The sequence below is a fragment of the Cricetulus griseus genome, chromosome 2 (assembly GCF_003668045.3).
Source record: "Cricetulus griseus strain 17A/GY chromosome 2, alternate assembly CriGri-PICRH-1.0, whole genome shotgun sequence".
Taxonomy (NCBI): Eukaryota; Metazoa; Chordata; class Mammalia; order Rodentia; family Cricetidae; genus Cricetulus; species Cricetulus griseus.
In genome coordinates, this window is record NC_048595.1 from 36,216,249 (window position 1) to 36,238,177 (window position 21,929).

The 21,929-nt window shown below is 43.4% G+C and overlaps 1 protein-coding gene across 2 annotated transcripts in view; it reads left to right on the top strand.

Moving 5' to 3' along the window:
- Rad54l (RAD54 like) overlaps positions 1 to 21,929 on the top strand; it is a 24,803-nt gene continuing 2,874 nt past the window's right edge. The window contains exons 1-16 of one of the 2 annotated variants that reach the window (XM_027402530.2): positions 1 to 227; positions 393 to 648; positions 729 to 815; positions 3,187 to 3,297; positions 8,932 to 8,992; positions 10,203 to 10,338; positions 10,713 to 10,782; positions 10,862 to 11,150; positions 11,361 to 11,485; positions 14,794 to 14,944; positions 18,722 to 18,848; positions 20,162 to 20,236; positions 20,378 to 20,508; positions 21,059 to 21,169; positions 21,334 to 21,457; positions 21,802 to 21,880. In XM_027402530.2, the coding sequence (XP_027258331.1) occupies positions 646 to 648; positions 729 to 815; positions 3,187 to 3,297; positions 8,932 to 8,992; positions 10,203 to 10,338; positions 10,713 to 10,782; positions 10,862 to 11,150; positions 11,361 to 11,485; positions 14,794 to 14,944; positions 18,722 to 18,848; positions 20,162 to 20,236; positions 20,378 to 20,508; positions 21,059 to 21,169; positions 21,334 to 21,457; positions 21,802 to 21,880 (1,680 nt within the window). In that variant the 5' untranslated portion in view covers positions 1 to 227; positions 393 to 645. The remainder of the gene's footprint in view (positions 228 to 392; positions 649 to 728; positions 816 to 3,186; positions 3,298 to 8,931; positions 8,993 to 10,202; positions 10,339 to 10,712; positions 10,783 to 10,861; positions 11,151 to 11,360; positions 11,486 to 14,793; positions 14,945 to 18,721; positions 18,849 to 20,161; positions 20,237 to 20,377; positions 20,509 to 21,058; positions 21,170 to 21,333; positions 21,458 to 21,801; positions 21,881 to 21,929) is intronic. The other variant, XM_035439697.1, reaches the window with a different exon arrangement.

Consider the following 21,929-nt stretch of genomic DNA (forward strand, 5'->3'; position numbering starts at 1 on the left):
GATTGACACTGCCTGGAAGCTGTTAACGCGCGCTTCGGGAAGAGGAAGGTTAAGGGCAAGAGACCGGAGACGCTCTTTGCCTCTCTTCAGCGTCTTCTAAGATTCTCCTCCTCCTAACCTGGACCTTCTACTGGCCCTTCCCGGGTTACTGTTGAACTTCCCTCAAGTCTTTCCTGAGTCCCTACGTGACCTCCCTCAGATTGAGGTTTGGCATCAGCCCAGCTCTGGTAAATTCCCATCCCTCTCCTAAGGATTCAGGCACCTCGCCTTCGTACTTCATAAGCCTCTACTTTTTTTTTTTTTTTTTGTGGCTAGGGATAACCCTCAGGGAAGCAGCCCAGCTAGGGACGTTATTCCGACTCCAATTTCATTTGCCTCCTCTCCCACCCTAGATTTATACCTGGCTCCGCCTGGATTTGCACTTTGGATTTCTTGAGTCTTGAGTAACTGGCGACCGACATTCCCGGTTTGGACCCAAGTTCCAGCCCCTGATTGCGTCTCTTCCACCCACGACGACTCTTTAGATTGTTTTTACAATGATATAGCAGCTCCCCTCTATAGCATGCCCTGCTCTTGCATTCTCTGTTGCTGAGTGCTTTTAATTTAGCAGATGGGTACTTGAAATTTGATGCGCCTGGGCCCAGGATGGTAAGTATGACCTTAAGTATACTTAAAGGGCCTTTGCTGCAGGGTCTCTGCAGGCACTCACCTTCTGTTCCCCCTTACAGAGGAGGAGCTTAGCTCCCAGCCAGTTGGCCAGGAGGAAACCAGAAGGCAGATCATCTGATGATGAAGACTGGCAGCCTGGGACAGTAGTGAGTGTTCAAAGGAATAGGGGAAATGGGGATATAGGGCTGTTTGGACAGGAAAAGAGTCTGGAGTTGGTTTCTGTGGTCCATAGTCATCTTCAAAAATTACCTTTCATAATTTAGTAGCCCCCTCTTCCCCCTCTCTCTTTTGAGACAGGGTCTCACTGTGGTCTGTGGTCTGCCTCCCCAGACCTCCTGAGGTCACAGGCATGCACCAGCACATCTGGCACTTACGAAAAGTTACAATGTACCAGGCATTGAGTAAGGTTAATGAAATTGTTGTCCTTCAGGTAGGTTCACTAAAAACTAACACAGCCTCTTTTTTTTTTCCCATGGAAGGAGTATATTAATAACAAGGAATAGGTTATGTTGGGTCCCAATACTGTAGAAAGTGGGTGTGGTGGTGCACATCTGTATTCTGTGCGCCTCCCTAGACTATATAGTGTATTCAGGCGAGCCTGGGATACGTGAAAACCTTCATTAAAAACAAACAAACAAAAAAGGAATTTTCCACATGAGAGCTTGTAAGGAAAGGGTCTTCCACATGAGAGCTTGTAAGGAAAGGGTCCCTTAAGGAAGGACTAGAAGGCACTTTTTTTTTTATTTTATTTATTTGTTTAATTTTGATTTTTCGAGACAGGGTTTCTCTGTGGCTTTGGAGGCTGTCCTTGAACTAGCTCTTGTAGACCAGGCTGGTCTCGAACTCACAGAGATCCACCTGCCTCTGCCTCCTGAGTGCTGGGATTAAAGGCGAGTGCCACCATTGCCCGGCTGGCACTTTTTTTCAAGACAGGATTTCCCTGGTAGCCCTGGCTGCCCTCTAGATTTAGAGATCTACCTACCTCTGCCTCCCAAGTTCAGGGATTAAAGGGATGTGCCACCATGCCTGGCTTTTTTTTTTTTTTTTTTTGTCCTTTTGAGACAGGAGTTCTCTATTATGTAGCTTTCTGGCTGACCTTGAACTCATTATGTGTAGACCAGGATGGCCTTGGATTTAGAGATGCACCTGTCGCTTCCTACTGAGTTGTGGGATTAATGGTGTGGGCCATCATACCTGTCCTAGAAGGCACTTCTTGTTAAAACAGAAGAGGGTCTGGTAACTGTTTCAGATGTGCCTTATAGAATCGTCATTGATTCAGATAGCTTGATGAGCTGGTACAAGTGTGCTCTTGCCTGATGGCTTGGGGTTAACTTCTTTATTTGAAGTTGTTCTGGGGAGAGTGTATATGCTATGTTACTTAAGAGGAGTCAGATATCTCCTTCCTCTGTGTGGGTTTGGGGTTTGAACTTAGGTCATCAGGCTTGGTGGCAAGTGTCCATACTGCTCAGCTGTTTTGAGACAATCCCTCTGCTCTCCCTTTTGAGACAGGGTCTCTCATTAACTCAGCCTGGCCTCAGGCTCATTAGCATTGCTGCTTTGCTACCTGTGAGAGAGGAACAACAGCATCCTCTCACCATTTACAAAAATCTCAGCACTGAACTTGGGGCAGCATTCTTTGCAGTCGAGTAATGAACGGAGCTGTATTTGGATGTTACTCCTAAAAGCACTGGTTTTTGTTTGTTTATTTTGAGACAGGGTCAAACTTCCTAGTCCAGCCTGGCCTCAGACTCACAAGAGATCCACAAGCCTCTTCCTCCTGTGTTTTGGGATTAAAGGCCTGTGCCACCAAGTTTCAGTTTTCAGACTTGGTAGATGAGACTAGTAAACATAATAATTTAGGGTTGCTGTGATAGTCATATATGATAATATATATTAAAAGTTTAGTGTGGGGGCTGGAGAGATGGCTTAGTGGTTAAGAGCACCAACTGCTCTTTCAGAGGACCTGAGTTCAATTCCCAGCACCCACATGGCAGCTCAGACTGTCTGTAACTCCAGTACCAGGGGTTTCAACAACCTTACATAGACACACACACATGCAAAACACCAATGCATGTAAAAATAAAAATAATGTAAAAAAGGAATTTAATTAAAAGAAAAAAGTTTAGTGTGGTGCCTGACAATCAGTGCTTTTGTTTTTGTTGAGTCAGGATCTCATGTAGCCCACAATAGCCTCAGAGTTGCTATGTAGCCAAGAATGAACTTGAATTCCCGATCCTCCTGCCTCCATTGTCCAAATGCTGGGATTACAGGTGTGTGCCACTGTATCTTGTTGGCGCTTTTTTTTGCCATGCCCCCTAGTACTGGCTTTTATATTTGCTAGACAAAAACTCAACAACTGAGCAGTGTTACTAGCTTGCCTCAACCTGTCAGGTATGTGGGATTACACCTGCTCAGCACCACTCTTGGCTCTAATAAGTACTCAAGGGCTGATTGCCAGTAGGGTGGTCTCTGGGGTTGTCGAGGTGTTACAATGTAGCTTTCCCATTTCTCTCCTAGACTCCTAAGAAACAAAAATCCAGTAATGAGACCCAGTGCTTCCTGTCTCCTTTTCGGAAACCTTTGACTCAGTTAATCAACCGACCGCCTTGTCTGGATAGCAGTCAACATGTGAGTTATAAGTACAACTGGCCTGATTTGTGTGTGTATGTGCCCAATTCTTTTGCCTTCACAGTAGAGTGAACAGCTTGTCCCTAGCTTCTGTGTGATCTGCTGGGAGGTCTGCTTGAGTATTCTTTTGTTTATAATTGGGTACCAGATCTAAAGTGGCTCAGATTCCTAAATAAATGAGTCAAGGAGGAAGGTTGTAGTATTGATCAGATACTGTATATACCTTTTTGTTGTGCTTCCTTTCTTTTCTTTTTCTTTCTTTTTTCTTTTTTCTTTTTTTTTTGAGATAGTTGTTTCATGTTGGTCCAGGGTGGTCTTTTTTTTTTTTTTTTTTTTTTTTAGCTCAAATTAGGGAACAAGCTTGTTTCACATGTAAGTCCCTTCTCCCTCTCCCTCCCCTCACCCCCATCTCTCCTACCCTACTCCCAACCTACCCCCCACCCCATCCACCCACCACTCCTTTTACCAGGTTATCCTGGTAAAAGGAGTAAGAGAGATTTTAGTTGAACAGATTGAGGACATTATAGCCTTGGATTGAAGCAGCTCCTGAAAAGTGTTTGCCAAGTTGGTCAGGTGGAGATGTGGGAAGTTGACAGGTAGAGAGTGATGATAGGTGAGGTGGACAGCTGTGTAGAGTCCTGGCGTGGAAGGCCTCTTTTGTAAGTCACGTTGTAAGAGTCTGGGCTTTATTCTAAGGCTGCTGAGGACTTTTGAATTTTTTTTTTGTTTCTTTTGTTTTTTAATTTACACACACACACACACACACACACACACACACACACACACATACGGTGTGTGAATATTTCCACATATATGTGTGCCTACCAAAGGCAGAAGAGAGCATTAGATCCCTGGAGCCATGTACTGGGAATTGAAACTCTGCTTTGCTGGAACAGCAGCAAGTGCCCTTAACCCCTAAGCTATCTCTACCTCTTTGAAGTCTTTTAAGTGGAGGTGGAGGTAGGAGGTATACAGTGATACAGAAACTACATTTGAATGAGATGGAAGAGCCAGTAAGAAAGTGGAGTAGTGTCAGGCATGGTGGCGCACGCCTTTAATCCTAGCACTTGGGAGGCAGAGGGATCTCTGTGAGTTCTAGGCCAGTCTGGGATTAAAGGTGTTCGCCACCCACTGCCCAGCTGATAATGTTTACTTTCAAGGTGTGCCATAGTTTCTGGAGTATCATGAAGTTCCCTCACCTTCTGTTAGAGGGTGTGCTTTATCAAGGGTCTTTTGTAATCCTTTAGCTCCTGGGTGTTTTCCTACTGGTGGTAGATGCCCCACTGGTATTTTGTTTTGTAGCAGTCCCTCTAACATAATATCCTTTAGCAGTGGCGGCCTTTAATTCCATTGATTGACCAAGGCAGACTCTCATTGTGTAGCACAGGCTGACTTTTAATTCCTTTTAAAATAAGAAAGAAAAAAATTATATAGGCATGTGTACAGCCCATATTGTATTTGTCTGACTACCAGTGAAGGCATGAATATATTTTTCTTGGCTTTTCTGTTTCAGGCATATCCTGGTCTTCTTTAATGAACTTGTCTCTATTTCTAACACACCTAACATACACACACACAGGTATATAATTTTCTTTTTTTTTTTAATGGAAAAAGAGATTCAAAAGGTAAAAATTGTCTAGATATCACAAAAGCCTTAATGTGGCCTTAGAGAGAAAGACTTTAGCTTTGGGCATGATGAATTTGAAGAGCCTGTACGCATTTACTTTTTTTTTTTTTTAAGATTTTATTTATCATGTATACAACATTCTGCTTCCATGTATATCATTTGCACACCAGAAGAGGGCACCAGATATCATAACGGATGGTTGTGAGCCACCATGTGGTTTCTGGGAATTGAACTCAGGACCTCTGGAAGAGCAGTCAATGCTCTTAACCTCTGAGCCATCTCTTCAGCCCCACACATTTACTTTTATAGGCTGTTGCAAATGTGTGTGTGTGTGTGTAGCTTAGGAATATGGGCTGATTGGGGGGCTTGAGAGATGGCTCAATGGTAAGAGCACTGGCTGCTTTTCCAGAGGTCTCTGGTTCAGTTCCCAGTACCCACATGGAAGCTCAAGACTGTCTGTAGCTCCAGTTCTAGGGGTTCTGATCTTTTTGGTTTTTTTGTTTTTTGAGACAGGGTTTCTCTGTGGCTTTGGAGGCAGTCCTGGAACCTCTTGTAGACCAGGCTGGTCTCCCGAACTCACAGAGATCCACCTGCCTCTGCCTCCCGGGTGCTGGGATTAAAGGCTTGTGCCACCAATGCCCGGATCCTACACTCTCACACAGACATACATGCAAGCAAAACACCAATGCATATAAAATATAAATAAGTAAATTTTAAAAAAGGAATAGATTAGGTGGTCTTTGGCAAAGAGGTATTTGATATCTCAAAGTGTGTTGGATTATCAGGTAGTATCTGCAGTTGGAAGGGATTTGGGCTTAAGTGCTGAGCCCTGAGGAACACTGACTTTTTAGGGCATTCAGGCGATTTTGGCAGAGGTGGAAACACCCACTGGGCTGAGCATGAGATTCCAGAGAAGTGCAGTAGTGGGAGCATGGTCAGGACAGCATATCTGAGAGGAAAGAATGGTTAGCTTTGTTAAGATAAGAATGGAAACTTGTTCATGGGAATTAGAAGCATGCAGGCCATGGCCTCGTGCAGAGTCACTTATGAGGAGTGGAGGTCAGATTGGAGTGGGAGATAAGAAGGGGAGACATTAAATTTTTTCCAGAAATTTGCCTGTGGAAGGGAGAGGTAAAAGATGAAAGGCATTTTTGTTGTTTAGGTAGCAGAGTGCTAATCAGGCTGGTAAAAAAGAACTAGCAGGGATGGAACAGTTGAGGTGGAGAGTTGGGTATAACTGGAGTCCCTTGAGTCTGCTGAAATAGGAAACTGGTGGTTGTGGAGATTGTACTGTCCTTCTCCCATCAGAGGAAAGGACACTGTAGAGCACTATCCTCCAAGCAAAATCATTAGATAAGTGGACATTCTCTGTAAGAAGGAGGGGGCTGGGGAGGGTCCCTGGACCCTCATCTGGGATTCCAGCTGTTTGTATGCAACTCTTGTCTAATTGTCTGAAGTCTGGGGAGACCCTAGAGTATCTAGGCTGGGAAAGAGTGAATGAAGAAGGTCTCCTTCTGTGCCTCCTGGGAAGCCATCATCCATCCTGGGTGAGGACTTTCCAGGGTTGTTGCTTTGGTGTCATTTACACTCCTGCCAGCAGACTGTCCTCTGCCCTGTAAGTAACCCAGATAAACTCATTGCTTTCCTAGGGTGAATTTGGTTGGTTGTTAGGGGGAGGAGGTAGACACTGTTTCCTAGGGAAGGAATTCCCAAAATGTATGGTAGAAACTATCAGTAACTAGTGGAACAAGCGAATGAGGGCATACTTGTGCCACAGTTTGGTATTGCTAGACCAGATACTTAGGGGTCTAGTCATGCCAAATCCTGCTACCGAGTTCCTGGCTAATGTTTTTGGCTAGGAGTCTTAATAAATATGAACACCCTAGACAGTAACACAGCCTGCTAAATCCTACAGATCCTATGGCTTCTGAGTTCTAGTGGAAATGTTTTTAAAATTTGAAATATGAGTTTTTGATTACTTAGAGCCTAAATCTAGCCTCTTATCCTGATTTATGTACGTAAGTTTTTTTTTTTTTTTTTTAAGAGTCTCAAGTTCCCTGGCTGGCCTGGAACTATGTAGATGAGGCAGACTTGAATTCAGAGAACTGCCTGTCTCTCTCAAGTATGGGATTACAGGCATGTGTTACCATATTTAACATCAATAATCTTTTTTGTGGGGGGGAGTTCCAGACTGTTCCTCTGTGACTTTGGAGGCTGTCCTGGAACTAGCTCTCATAGACCAGGCTGGTCTTGAATTCACAGAGATCAGTCTGCCTCTGCCTCTCCAGTGCTGGGACTAGAGGTGTGGGTCATCACGACCCAGATCCAGCTTTAGTGTCAATAATCTTGAAAGTAATTTTTTAGTTTTAGAACTGATATCAAAATTTTAAATTATATATAATATATATATATATATATATATATATATATATATATATATAAAGTATGAGTTCTCTGTTTGCATGTCCCTGCATGCCAGAAGAGGGCATTGAATCCCATTTTAAATGGTTGTGAGCCACCATGTGGTTGCTGGGAATTGAACTCAGGACCTCTGGAGGAGCAGCCAGTGTTCTTCTTAACTACTAAGCCATCTCTCCAGCCCTAGAATTGATTTCAAATTCTAATAAAGTTCATTTCCTGCTTTTTCTATGATTTGATTTAGAGATTACTTTTTTTTTTTTTCTTTTTTTGGAGACAGCACTGTCTGTCCTGAAACTCTGTAGATCAGACTGGTCTTGAACTCAGAAATCTGCATTCCCCTGAAGTCTCCTAGTCTGGAGCCCCTCCTACACTTCCTGCCTGTCTACTGGTCAGTTAGCATTTATTCATCAACCAATAAGAGAAACATATATTCATATATTCACAACATACAGAAGGACATCCCTCATCAAATGTGCTGTGGCACGTCCGGAAGTCAGAGGACAGCTTTTGGGAATTTGTTCTCACTGTGGATCCTGGGAGCCAACTTAGTTTGTTGTGCGTGACAGCAAGCACTCCCTTCCTTCCTTCCTTCCTTCCTTCCTTCCTTCCTTCCTTCCTTCCTTCCTTCCTTCCTTCCTTCCTTCCTTGTGTGTGAGAGAAATACAGACAGATACAGAGAGATAATGTGAGTGTGAATGTATGCCATGTGTATGGGAGTCCTGTAAGAGGCTGGATGAGGGTGTTGGATCCCATGGAGCTGCAGTTACAGCTAGTTGTAAACCTTCCCAAACTGGACTTGAATCCTGAAAAAACAGGAAATACTCTTAACTGTTGTGCTGTTTCTCCAGGCACCTTCTCCCCTTTTTGAAACAGGGTCTCATGTAGCCCAGGCTGGTCTCAAAACCTACTGTGTAACTAAGAATAATCTTGAGCTCCTGATCCTCCTGCCTCTACCTCTCAAATTTTGGGTAATAGGTTTGAAATATCACACCAGGCTTCATTTTCTTCTTGGGACAAGGTTTTACCTGGGCTGGCTTCAGTCTCAGCATTCTGCTTGATCGGTCTCTAAATACTAGGACTATAGGTTTGTATCTCTGCGCTTGCCTGGAATAACAGTGGCTTGCAGACATCATAGGGCTCTTAGAGAGGGCTAAATCATAATAGGAGGAAACTAGATGTGATACATGCCTATAATTTCAATTCTCAGGAAGTTGAGGCAGCAGAATTGAAAGTTTGGGACCAGGTTGGTTGGAGTACATAGACTGTCTTAGCCTTGCCTTCCATTTCTGACATAATGAAAGAGACAGCTCTTTTAGCCATAATTGTCATTTTTCTGTTTATATTTTACTGATGGTTATTGCTTATATTACTTTTACTCTTTAATTTTCAAGGATGCTGATATGAATTTATGAAAATTAAATAGCTGGCAGCACTGATACAACAACACATTTATATGTGGCTGAGGGGTTAGCTTGGTGATAGTGACAAAACACCCATACACATAAAATGAATGAAGTGGAACACGTTAGACAATTTATTGGTCTATAACATCTTCAACAATCCTGAATTCCTGTTTTTCTTTTTAGGAAGCGTTTATTCGAAGCATTTTGTCAAAGCCTTTCAAGGTCCCCATTCCAAATTATCAAGGTAAAATGGAGACTTTATTGATTTTCTTTCTTTCTTTCTTTCTTTCTTTCTTTCTTTCTTTCTTTCTTTCTTTCTTTTTCTTTCTTTCTTTCTTGCTTGCTTTCTTGCTTTCTCTCTTCTCTCTTTTTTAAGTTTGTGATTTGATTGAGACAGGGTCTCACTGTATAATCCTGGGTGGCCTGCTTTGTAGAGTAGGCTAACTGGCTTTGAACTTACCTGCCTCTGCCTCTATGTGTCTGTGGTACTATGCCTGGTAATTTCTGTGTTAGTATATGCTGTGTAGTGTGTGTGTGTGTGTGTTCATCTGGCTACCCAGGGAGGTAAGAGGCATTGGATCCCTGCATGTGTGGCTTGCCTGACATGAGTGCTGGGAATCACACCCAGATTCTTTAGAACAGCGATGCCTGTCCTTAATTGCTTAGACACCTCCAGCATCTGTTGTGATGTGGGCTTTTGTTATATAATCCAGACTGGCTTCAGAGTCACAGCAGTTCTGTCTCAGGATCCCAACTGATGGGATTACAAGTGTGCACCACCATGCCTGACACATCTTTTCCATTTCTTTAAATCATTTGTGTCAATGTGCCTGAATAAATTAAAAACTTATATGCTAACCTGGGAGTCAGAGATACCAGTCCATGGGTAGATGTATTTTGATCCTTCTGAGGCCTGTATGAAGGCTCTACTGCATTTGTGAGGGGCTGCCAAGACTAATTGTCCTTCATCTTCTTGGTGGGCCATGTCAAGGCTCAAAAGCTTTTGGTGGGCCCTGTGGCTAATGAATGATTCTGGCCTTCATTCAGTTCAAGCATGTCCAGTGTTAGTTCCTTTATACGCTTGACTGTGACTGTGGAAGTCTTAATTTCCTTTGTCTTGTTTAGGACATTGCATTGTGCCTCAACTGGGACTGGGGAGGAAAGCAGCCAACTTTCAAGTTCTCACATATGAAAGGCTTCTGTTGAGTTTTATACCTTTGGTACAATTGATTTGAGATGAACTGGATGTAGTTGAATGGGAGAAATATAATAGGAAAAACGCTTGAGGGCTGAAGAGATAATGGTCAAATAGATGCACAAATGGTTTGAAGGAGTTCTGGGAAAGAAGGCCATGGGTATTCCCAAAGGTTACATGAAGGATGGGTATCTAAGTTGGGCAAGCTGGAGTGCCTGATTATAGACGGTGAGCTCACAGGTTGACTGCTGATTTCCAGGTCCTCTGGGCTGTCGAGCATTGGGCTTGAAAAAGGCTGGTATTCGTCGTGCCCTCCATGACCCTCTGGAAGAAGGTGCCTTGGTTCTGTATGAGCCTCCCCCACTAAGCGTCCATGACCAACTGAAGCTGGACAAGTATGCACATTGGCTATTTTGAGTAGTTCTACCCCACCATAAGGATTGGATGGGGCTTGGTGTGATCCTCTCTCCCTCTTGGAATTGTCATAGGTTGTCAGAGCTGTCATGACAACTGCACTATATCCAGAGCAAGTGGCTGGGAGAGGGTGTGGCTATGCTCAGGTTGTGGGGGTTCCTCACTACCTTTACCATGCTCATTTGGAGGGGCAGGTGGTGAGGTGGGGACAGGAGTGTCACCCTTTCTGAATTTTCTGACTCCTAAAGCAGGACCTCACTGTGGTTTATTTATTCCCCGGGGAGAAGGTGTAATCAACCTTCTGGGTCCGCAGGATACCTCTTCCTGATGGTTGACCTTGCCTATGTTTTCTCAGGGAGAAACTCCCTGTCCACGTGGTTGTTGATCCTATTCTCAGTAAGGTGTTGCGGCCTCATCAGAGAGAGGTAAATAAGGGTCAGAGGAAGGGTCTGTGGCTAGGGGCTAAGTAGGTGTTAAAGTGGACTAAATGGTATTATTCATCAGGGAGTGAAGTTCCTATGGGAGTGTGTCACCAGTCGTCGAATCCCTGGAAGCCATGGCTGTATCATGGCTGATGAGATGGGCCTGGGAAAGACACTACAGTGCATCACATTGATGTGGACACTTTTACGCCAGAGCCCAGAGTGCAAGCCAGAAATTGAGAAAGCAGTGGTAGTGTCACCTTCCAGCTTGGTGAAGAACTGGTACAATGAGGTTGGAAAGTGGCTTGGAGGCAGGATCCAACCTCTGGCCATCGACGGAGGCTCTAAGGACGAGATAGACCGAAAACTGGGTATGGAGCGTTACAAACATGGCTATACTCTTCCACCCAGGTTTTTTTACTCGTGTGTTCACTTGTGGCCAGTGTTGATGGCAGTGTGGGGCCAAGTGGGAAAATTGTCATTGAAAAACAGCACAATTCTTTGTTGGCTATGTTAAATAACTATGAGACTATTTTTCTTTAAGATCTTCTGATTTGTTCTCTGACACCTTTCTGTTGTAGAAGGATTCATGAACCAGCGTGGAGCGAGAGTGCCTTCTCCTATTCTCATCATTTCCTATGAGACTTTTCGCCTTCATGTCGGAGTCCTTAAAAAAGGAAATGTTGGACTGGTCATATGTGATGAGGTACTTAACTTTTTGTAGTCTGGGTGGTAGAAGATCATGTTGTCAGAGTCTACACTAAGCATTGTTATCCCAGGACTAGACTAGTCATTGGGGAATTCGAAGAACAGAGAATGCCACACTAGAGAAGACAAGTGACTGGGAGAGTCTATGACACTGGTTTGCCAAAAGAGGGATGGAACAGAGCATAAAATTGAGGAGAGTTTGCCAGGTGGTGGTGGTGGCAGTGACACATGCCTTTAATCCCAACACCTGGGAGGCAGAGGCAGAGGCAGGTGGATCTCAGTGAGTTCGAGGCCAGCCTGGTCTACGAGAGCTAGTTCAGAATAGGCTCCAAAGCTACACAGAGAAACCCTGTTTTGAAAAGCCAGAAAGAAAAAAAATAAGGAGAGCTGAGCATGGTGGCACATAGTTTATTAATTCCAGCACTCAGGAGGTGGAGACAGATGGATTTTTGAGTCAGTCAAGACTACATAGTGAGACCCTACCTCAAACAAACAAAACTCTGAGAAGAGTTTAGGTACCATGGGCCAATTGGTATTTCCCTCCTCTAAATAGTAATCTTAGATCAAAGAAGGACTTTGAAGATTGGGATGAATTTAGATGTGTAGTGAGACATGGAACAGTGTTTAAGGGAACTGGTTTTAGAATTATGGAGACCTTTATTCAGATCCTGGCTCTGCCACTTAGTAATAGTGTGACCTTATACTTAAGTTACTTAACCATGTCATCTTCTGTTTCTGCAACTGGAAAATAGAGTGATCATATCTGCCTCATAGGATTATTATGGAGACTCATTAAATTAATTGGGGAAGCTCTTATCCCAGTGTCTGGTGTCTCCTAGGCCTTGGTAAAGATAGTTTTTATTCTAGGTTAGAAATGTTTGAATGATTAGACAGGGTTTTTTCTGTGTAGCTTTGGAGCCTGTCCTGGCACTTGTGCTGTACAGCAGGCTGGCCTAAACTCAGAGATCTGCCTGCCTTTGCCTTTGGAGTGCTGGGATTAAAGGTGTGTGCCATCAACGCTTGGCTAACCTGGGTGAGTGTTAGGAGCCTGGTCTAAGTCAAATGGGTTGTATTAGAGAAAGCAAGGTGAAGCTCTTGTTCTCTGGGAACATTTAGATTTATTTATTTTTCCATAGATAGAGTTTCACTCTAGTCCAGGCTGGCATATATAAGCATAAGTTATAAGCATAGTCCACCATACCTAGCTCAGAAGTTTTTTTGTTTTTTGTTTGTTTTTTTTTTTCCCTGAGACTGTCTTGGAACTAGCTCTTGTAGACCAGGCTGGTCTCGAACTCACAGAGATCCACCTGCCTCTGCCTCCTGAGTGCTGGGATTAAAGGTGTGTGCCACCACCTCCAGGCGAAGTTGTTGTTTTTATTTTAAATCGAAGATAATGATAGGACCTGTCTGGAGCCTCAGTGACTGGTCCAGTAGGAACTCCAGTAGGCTAGCCCATCCAGAGAGACCCACAGTGCTCATTTATTAGATTTCATCCAAATGCCTATTATGTACCAGGCCTATGGGATTCTATGAGGCCTTGTTTTCAGCAAGCTTCAGTTTAAAGGAACCTTACTATTGGTGCCCATTAAAAGTTAAAATTTTATGTTTAATTCTTCCATAGATGAACCTTAATTTATCTTACATTCAAATAACACTGAGCAGTATTTTGTACATGACTGTATTCTGTGCACTGAAAGTATTGTAGAAAGCAAATATGTGGATCTGCTTTAAGAAGTTCATGTCTAACTGAGATAAAGCCTAGTGGCTTTAGAGTTGGCAGTCCTGGGTTTCAGTTACAGCTCTGCTAACTTGTATAGTGTGATTTTTTGGGGGGTGGGGATGGGGGTGACTGTTTACTTCTCTGAACTAAAATTTCTACATTTCTAAAATGAATATAATGTCCATTTGTTATATGGATTTTGAGGGACTCAGGGAAAATATAATTTGTTTAATGCCACCATCAAGGCAGACTGAACAGAATAATTCTAATTTGTTCATTCTTTCACTGGTGGGTGACTGTTTTTTTTTTTTTTGGTGGCTTTCCTAGCATGGAAATGAGAGGAAGTTGTGTTTAGAAAGGCCATTTGCGGGCTGGAGAGATGGCTCAGCGGTTAAGAGCACTGACTCTTCTTCCAGAGGTCCTGAGTTCAATTCCCAGCAACCACATGGTGGCTCACAACCACCCTGAATGAGATCTGGTGCCCTCTGCTGGCATGCAGGCAGAAGACTGTATATATAAAAATAAATAAATAAATCAAAAAAAAAAGAAAGAAAGGCCATTTGCAAACAAGGTGGTAGTGATGGCACATGCCTTTAATCCCAGTACTTGTGAGGCAGAGGCAGGCAGATCTCTGTGAGTTTGAGGCCAGCCTGGTTTACAAAGCGTGTTCCAGGACGGTCAGAGCAGTTAATACAGAGAAATCCTGACACACACACACACACACACACACACACACACACAAAAAAAAAAAAAAAAAAAAAAGACGACGACAACAACAACAAAAGAAAGACCACAACAACAAAAGAAAGACCACTTGCCTGGTCTTAGCTGCTTGGTTCTTGGAAAAAAGAGTCCTTTTCTATTTTCTTGAACATAAATGTGAAGAGATGTTAGAGATGGCTGCAGGGAGGACAGGTTAGGGAAAGCTGTGAAGGGAAGCTCTTTGGATATATTAGCTGTATGGACTCTGCCTGAAGGTGGAACACAGCTTCATGGCTCAAACAAGATATCGAAGCACCTGGCTCTGAAAGCTGTAGGTTGTTTGGACTGGCAGGGAAGGGGAAGACTCCCTGAAAACATGGGTCTGTATCATGGCCATGTGGACTGTGAAAGATTGGTGAGCAATTAGGTTCTGGAAGTTTGAAAATGGAAGAATGGGAGGGAACAGAGGAATCCTTGCTTTTGGGGTGTAGCATTGGTCTACTTCGTGAGCCTAATACTTTCTTCAAGCCAGTATGCAAAGCAGCTTACGCTGTCTTCCCTAGTTCCTGCAAGCTTAGGACCTGTATTGCTTGTGACTCTTTTCTCTCTGCAGACTTTGTCATTTAATTTTATCATTTAAGAATATTAAGTCATCCTGCCAGGTGTTGGTGGCGAATGACTTTAATCCCAGCACTCAGGAGGCAGAGGCAGATGGATCTCTGTGAGTTCGAGGCCAGCCTGGTCTACAGAGCGAGTTCCAGGACAGCCTTCAAAGCCACAGAGAAACCCTGTCTTGAAACCTCTCACCCCAAAATAAATAATAAGTAAATAAATAAATAAAAAGAATATTAAATCATCCTAAGTGAGAATTAATTATCTTGCAGGGACACAGGCTTAAAAACTCTGAGAATCAGACTTACCAGGCCCTGGACAGCTTGAATACCAGTCGTCGGGTGCTCATCTCTGGGACCCCCATCCAAAATGACTTGCTTGAATATTTCAGCTTGGTGCACTTCGTTAATTCAGGCATTTTGGGTAAGGAGCCTTGCCTGCTTTGTCCTTAGAATATAACTCCAGCTGAGGAGAGCTAGGAGACATTGCCAATTAGGTGTGGATCCATAGACACTCTTGCTGGAAGGCTTCTTTTGTCATTGCCAAGCCATAACCAAGCTGATGATTGTAATCTCAGTCCCTGGGGGATGGAGGCAGGAGGATCGGGAGCTCAAAACCATTTCCGGCTACATGGGGAATTTGAAGTCAGTTTGGGCTACACTAGACCTTTCCTCAAGAGAAAAAGGAGTGGGAAGGCAAAACTGTAGGGTGGCTTTGACTGTGGAGCAACCCTGGAAGGTCCACTTGAGTCATTTGTGTTCTGCAGAGGCAGTGTTAGCCATGTAGGCGATGGTACGCCTATCAGCCAGAGCTGGAAATGTCCCTGTGCATTAAAGTTCTGTGTGATACATGTTAACGTGGGTGTGTGCGAGTGGGTGCCTGTGTAGAGGAGCCTTTGCTGTCTTCCTTAGTTTTAAATTTTTACATAATTAGTTTTATATTTTTGGTTTTGAGCCTAGCCTTTAACAGCTGAGCCATCTGTCCAGCCCTTTCATATTATTTTTAAAGGATTTTAAATTTTATTTTTCAAGTTTTTTTTTTTAATTTTTATTTATTTATTATGTATACAACATTATGCTTCCATGTATATCTGCATACCAGAAGAGGGCACCAGATCTCATTCAGGGTGGTTGTGAGCCACCATGTGGTTGATGGGAATTGAACTCAGGACCTCTGGAAGAGCAGTCAGTGCTCTTAACCTCTGAGCCATCTCTCCAGCCCCAAGTTTTTTTTATTTGTATGACTGTTTTGTCTGCATATATGTATGTATACCACTATGTGTGCCTGGTGCCCTTGGCATCAGATCTCTTGGAATCTGAGGTGATCATATAGCTGTCTGTCACCATGTGGGTTCTGGGAACTGACCCAGGGTCCTTTGCAAGAGGAGTAAGTGCTTTTAACTGCTGAAGTATCTCTCTATCCCTTTATACTTATAATAATAATAATGGTACTTATTATTATTATTGGGACAGGGTTTCTTGTGTTGCCCAGGCTGACCTCAAATTCACAGAAATCTGCCTGCTTCTGCCTCAAGAGTGTTAGGATTAAAGGCATGCTCCACCACTGCTGGGCTCTATACTTAGTGATTTTAATTTTGTGTGTGTGTGTGTGTGTGTGTGTGTGTGTACATTAGTGCAATTGCCCATGGATTTTAGAAGAGAGTTAGATTCCCTGGAGCTGGAGTTATAGTCAGTTGTGAGCTGCCCTACATAGGTGCTAGGAATGGAATCTGAGTCCTACAAGAATGGTCAGTATATGCTCTTAAACCCTGAGCCATCTCTGCAGCCCCACATTTTTCTTTAAGTACAGGATGGGATAAGTATGTGCATGCTATAACAGTTTTCAATCACGATAGTCCTAGGCACTGAACTCAGATTGCCAGGCTCTGTAGCAAGTGCTTTACTTGCTGAGCTATCTATCCCTTTTGTCTGTCACCTTAGTTTTTTGAGACAAGGTCTCTCACTGAACCTCTTATTGGCCAGTGACCTTCAGGGATCTGCTGGTCCTCTAGCTTGCTTCCCTGTTGCTCTGGTGCTCAGAAAAAAACCTCTTAGACAGACTATACTGACTGGCTAGCAAAATTATTGCAATAGAGCATTTCTGGAACCATTAGTAGTTCAGCTACTATCAAACCAAGCCATCCCTCCCATTGTAATTACTGTCTTCTTTTATCCCAGGCATCATAAATTAGTGGTGTGTTTTGTAATCATGTTTGTGTGTTCATGTATGCTTTCCAGAAGTGGATTTCAGGTATGTTTCTCAATTGCTTTCCATCCCCCTGCCCCCACCCCCCTTTTTTTGGGAGGAGGCAGAGACAGGGTTTCTCTCTGTAACAGCCTGACTGTCCTGGAACAAACTCTGTAGACTAGGCTGGCCTCAAACTCAGAGATCTGTCTGCCTTTGCCCCAACCTCCTAAGTGCTTGGATTAAAGGCATGCACCATGTCAGAAAAACTATTTTTGTTTTTTGTGGGCATTTATTTATTTATTTATTTATTTATTTATTTTTGTTTGTTGTTTTGTTTTGTTTCGTTTTGTTTTTTAAAAACAAACTATATTTAGTCAGGCAGTGGTGAGTCACACCTTTAATCCCAGCACTTGGGAGGCAGAGGCAGGCTGCTCTCTATGAGTTCAAGGCCTGCCTGGCCTACAGAGCAAGTTCCAGGACAGCCAGGACTGTTTTACACACTGTTTTCAAGAAACCCTGTCTTGAAAAACAAAACAAAACAAAAAGCCAACCAAACAAACACAAAACCCTGTTTTTACTTTCTTTATATGTGCTTTGCCTTCATGTATGTCTATGTATCACATGTGTGCCCTGATGTTTAAGGAACCAGAAGAGCTCCCTTGGGGTTAGAGTTACAGATGGTTGTGATCCACCCTGTAAGTGCTGAGAATTGACCCTGGGGTTCTCTGGAAAAGTGGTCACTGTGGTTTGTTTGTTGGTTTGTTTTTCACATTTTTTATTGTGACAACAAGGAAGGGGGGCCTCTTCTATCAGCAGGAGTAGTCAGAGGTTCTTCGGACATTCTAATCTTCAGTGGCCAGTGGCCTTAACTACTGAGCTATCTCTTTGTCCTCCCCAGCATCTTTTATTTTACGTTTATTTATTTTTTTGAGATAAGGTCTCATTATGTAGCCCTGGTTGGCCTGGAGTCTCCTATGTTGAGTAGAATGGCTTCTAACTAAACAGAACTACCCACCTCTGCTGGGGTTAAAGGTGTGCACCATCATGCCCAACCTATTTTGTTTTTTAAGTTTATTATATGTGTGTTTGATAGAGAATGTGAATGGATCTATGCTACTGTGTCACACATCTGGAGGTCAAAGGACGATTTTGGGGGTTGAATCTTGCCTTCTACCTTGTTAAGACAGGGTCTTTCAAGCTGGGCGTTGGTGGCGCACGCCTTTAATCCCAGCACTCGGGAGGCAGAGGCAGGCAGATCTCTGTGAGTTCAAGGCCAGCTTGGTCTCCAGAGTGAGTGCCAGGATAGGCTCCGAAGCTACACAGACAGACCCTGTCTTCTTGAAAAACCAAAACAACAACAACAACAACAAAAACCAGGGTCTTTCTTGTTTCTGCTGCTGTGTTCTCAAGCATCGAGGAGATGCTCTGCCTCCCAGCTCCTCATAGCAGTGCTGGAATTACAGCCGTGTGCCATTGTCTCTAGCTTTTTTTTTTTTTTTTTCTGAGACAGGGTTTCTCTGTGGCTTTGGAGGCTGTCCTGGAACTAGCTCTTGTAGACCAGGCTGGTCTCGAACTCACAGAGATCCACCTGCCTCTGCCTCCCGAGTGCTGGGATTAAAGGCGTGCGCCACCAACACCCGGCTTGCCTCTAGTTTTTTTTATGGGTTCTGGGGATGGAATTTGGGTTGTCAGTCTTGTGCTGCTAGTGCTTTTGCCCACTGAGCCACATCCACAGCTATCTTACAGTTGGAATTTAGTCCATTTACAATTACTGTAATGTTTTTTGTTTTGTTTTGTTTTTTAAAAATTAGGACAAAACCATCTAACTATATTTAGCCACTCAAATCTTCACTGCTTTGCTGTGATTCATTAAATGAAAATTGCTTGTATTTTGTTCAGTTTTGTTCTCAGCACGGAGGGTGATTGGTGACAAGGTGGTTTGTTGTTTTTTGCTGCAAGAAAAATCATTCCACCCTTACATGCTTTAATAATCCATTCTCTCCTTGAGTTTAGGAACTGCCCAGGAGTTCAAGAAGCATTTTGAGCTGCCAATTTTGAGGAGTCGAGATGCAGCTGCCAGCGAGGCAGACAGGCAGCTAGGGGAGGAACGTCTTCGAGAGCTCATCAGTATAGTGAATAGGTAATAGCCTCAATTCTGGTCTCCAAATGATTTGTGATCTTCCAAGCTCTTTGGGAGCTGCCCAGATCTGTGGGCTCAATCTGTCTGCAGCCTTTAAGGGCTGGTGTTTAAGGAAAGGAGTGGGATCTGTGCCATGAATAATCACTGAATAAATAACAAAGTCTCACAGAGTAAGTTTCACTTCTGGGAAGTCCTGTGGCCTGGTCTTGTTCCTATCAACCTGCTGAAGAAGCTCTTCTGTGATGCAGTTAGCCTTCCTGAACAAGACATATCCTTGTTAGTACTTCAGAACCTTCTTGACAGTTGTGTTTAGCCTGAATGTATAGACTCTAGTTCTGTGGAGACCTGAAGAATCTTTGTATGGCTCCCAGCCCAAGACGGTCTGTTTCTTTTAGTGGGTTTCACATGAACCAGGGGCAAGCACATTCTGGATTCCTGTCATTAGTATGTGGCCTTGACAAATTACAGTATGAATTTCCTGCTCCTCCCAACTACAAGGCTACCTCTTCCCACCAATTTTAGATGGCAGAGTTATTGTGTTCCATGAAGCTACTGTTTTTTTGTTTGTTCTTTCTTTTCTTTGCTTTTTATGAGATAGTATCTCATGTATCCCAGGCTACCTCCCCGATGCTGGGATTCAGGCTTGTGCTAGCATGCCTGACTTAGCAGGTACTCAGAAGATGCCTCTATTCTTCCTGGTCTGCCCAGGAGCTAAGGGCTTAATGAGTCTGGGGTCATGTGACAGTTGGTACTTGGACAAATGCAGATAGAAGCCTCCCAATAAAGACTTACAGTTTAGGGACTGGGGAGTTGGTTTAGTGGGTAGGAACACATGTTGTTCTTGCAGAGAATTCCCAACACCTACATGGCGGTGTCCATAATTCCAGTTCCAGGGGATCTGGTGCCCTCTTCTGACCTTTGAGGGTACTAGTGTGAACATGGTACATAGACATACATGCAAGGAGAACACTAATAAACATGAAGTTAAAAAAAAAGCCCTGAAGTTTGTGACCCACTTTTCCTGACAGAGCTGCAGGGTGAATGCAAGATCATAGCTTTCTTTTAAAGACCAGCCAACAAGCTGAAAGTAAAGCATTTTCAAGGTCTTTGTTCCCATGATTAAGAGCCTAAAACAAGTAAACAAATACATAAATCTCATTTATGGAATGCTGAGTCTGTGATATATGTCATAGAAATGATAGGTTTGACATACTATAAAATAGAGAGAGTCTTGGTCCTTTAGGTTGGAGCTTTTATTCTAGTATATGGCACATTAGTTTCACTAGCTTCTTGCTTTTTCTCATTTTCCCTAGGTGCCTGATACGGAGAACATCAGATATCCTCTCTAAATATCTGCCAGTGAAGATTGAGCAGGTGGTTTGTTGTAGGTACTGAAATTAACTGAAAGGCGTGCAGTAAGTGGGTAAAAACTTAGCTTCTGAAGCATGGCTGAATCTCAAGATGTTCTTAGGTAGCAGTGTGTGTAGTCCAGCTTTTTCTGGTGAACCACTTGCCTTTTTATTTTTCAGGCTGACACCCCTTCAAACTGAGTTATATAAGAGATTTCTGAGACAGGCTAAGCCTGAAGAAGAATTGCGTGAAGGCAAGATGAGCGTGTCTTCCCTGTCTTCTATCACCTCTCTAAAGAAGCTATGTAACCGTGAGTGTGCCCATGCCCAGTGTCTCGACTGTATGAGTGAGCAAGGGAGAGGAAGTTCTTGTGGATAGGCTGGTGACCTTTGCTAGAGACCTCATAGAGACCATATGTGGTCTAACTCTCCATAAGACATGACCCCTGCCTTGTAGACTCTTCTCTGTGAACTATACCTTTACTTTGGAAACTACGTTGTCTTCTGCCCAGTCTATCCTTGGTGCTTGAGATGTGCTGTATTGTGTATGTGAATGCTTGTATGTATACATCCTCTTGTATATTAGGCAGGAGGAAAAGTAGTAAACAATACCTCTCATGTTGATTTGTTGTTTTTTTTTTTTGTTGGGAGAATACATAGTAGTGAGTGATACTGTCCATTCAGGCTTCCAGATGGTATTGGCTATACCCCGTGGGAACTTGGGAGGGTGGACCTAATGAGAGTCTAGTGAGGTCTCACCTTAGGTGCCAGATATCCAAAGGCTGAGCACAGAAGTGGAAGCTTTAGAAAAGCTAAGTCTCTAGCATTTTGGTATGGTTTTTTTTTTTTTTTTTTTTGCAGATCCAGCCCTAATCTATGACAAGTGTGTGTCAGGGGAAGATGGCTTTGAGGATACTTTGGATATCTTCCCACCTGGTTATACTTCTAAAGCTGTAGAACCACAGCTTTCAGGTGAGCCCTCCCTGTCAGGAGATGGTCTCCTTGGAGGAACTATAGAAGGGCAGGAAATTGTCTCTGTGCTGAGCTGTCTTGTCTGAAAGCAGGGTATCAAATGTAATGATCCTGGGTCATTGAGAAGACCAATTGTGATGACTGATAGTAGTCACTCTTCCTAGGTAAAATGCTGGTCCTTGATTACATTCTGGCCATGACTCGAAGCCGCAGCAGTGATAAAGTTGTGCTGGTGTCTAATTATACTCAAACGTTGGATCTCTTTGAAAAGCTGTGCCGAGCTCGAAGGTAGGGAAAGGGATAGTAAAAGGGATGTGTCTCCCTCACTGGTACTCCAGGAGGACTAGGTTTTTCTGATTATTGGATGTTTATTCAAGATGTGGCTGTATGAATGACTTTGCTGAGAAGTGGCTGTGATGGCTTTGGCTCCATCTCTAAAAAAGCTTATATCCTGGTCCTTAAACTACTCACACAGATCTTAATTCCTGCCTTTATTTCTCTGTACTTCTCATTGGTAGGCCTCAGACTATGCATGCATAAGCAGCCTCAAGATGGTTAATCTAGCCTTATTGGTAGCCATACCTTCAAGGAATTCATCCTTCTTGGGTCTTGACTTTTGGATATCACTTCAGGTACTTGTATGTTCGCCTGGATGGTACAATGTCCATTAAGAAGCGAGCCAAGGTTGTGGAGCGCTTCAATAGTCCATCGGTAAGTACACCAATACATAGGGATTAAGTGTTGGCAGAGAAGCTATAAG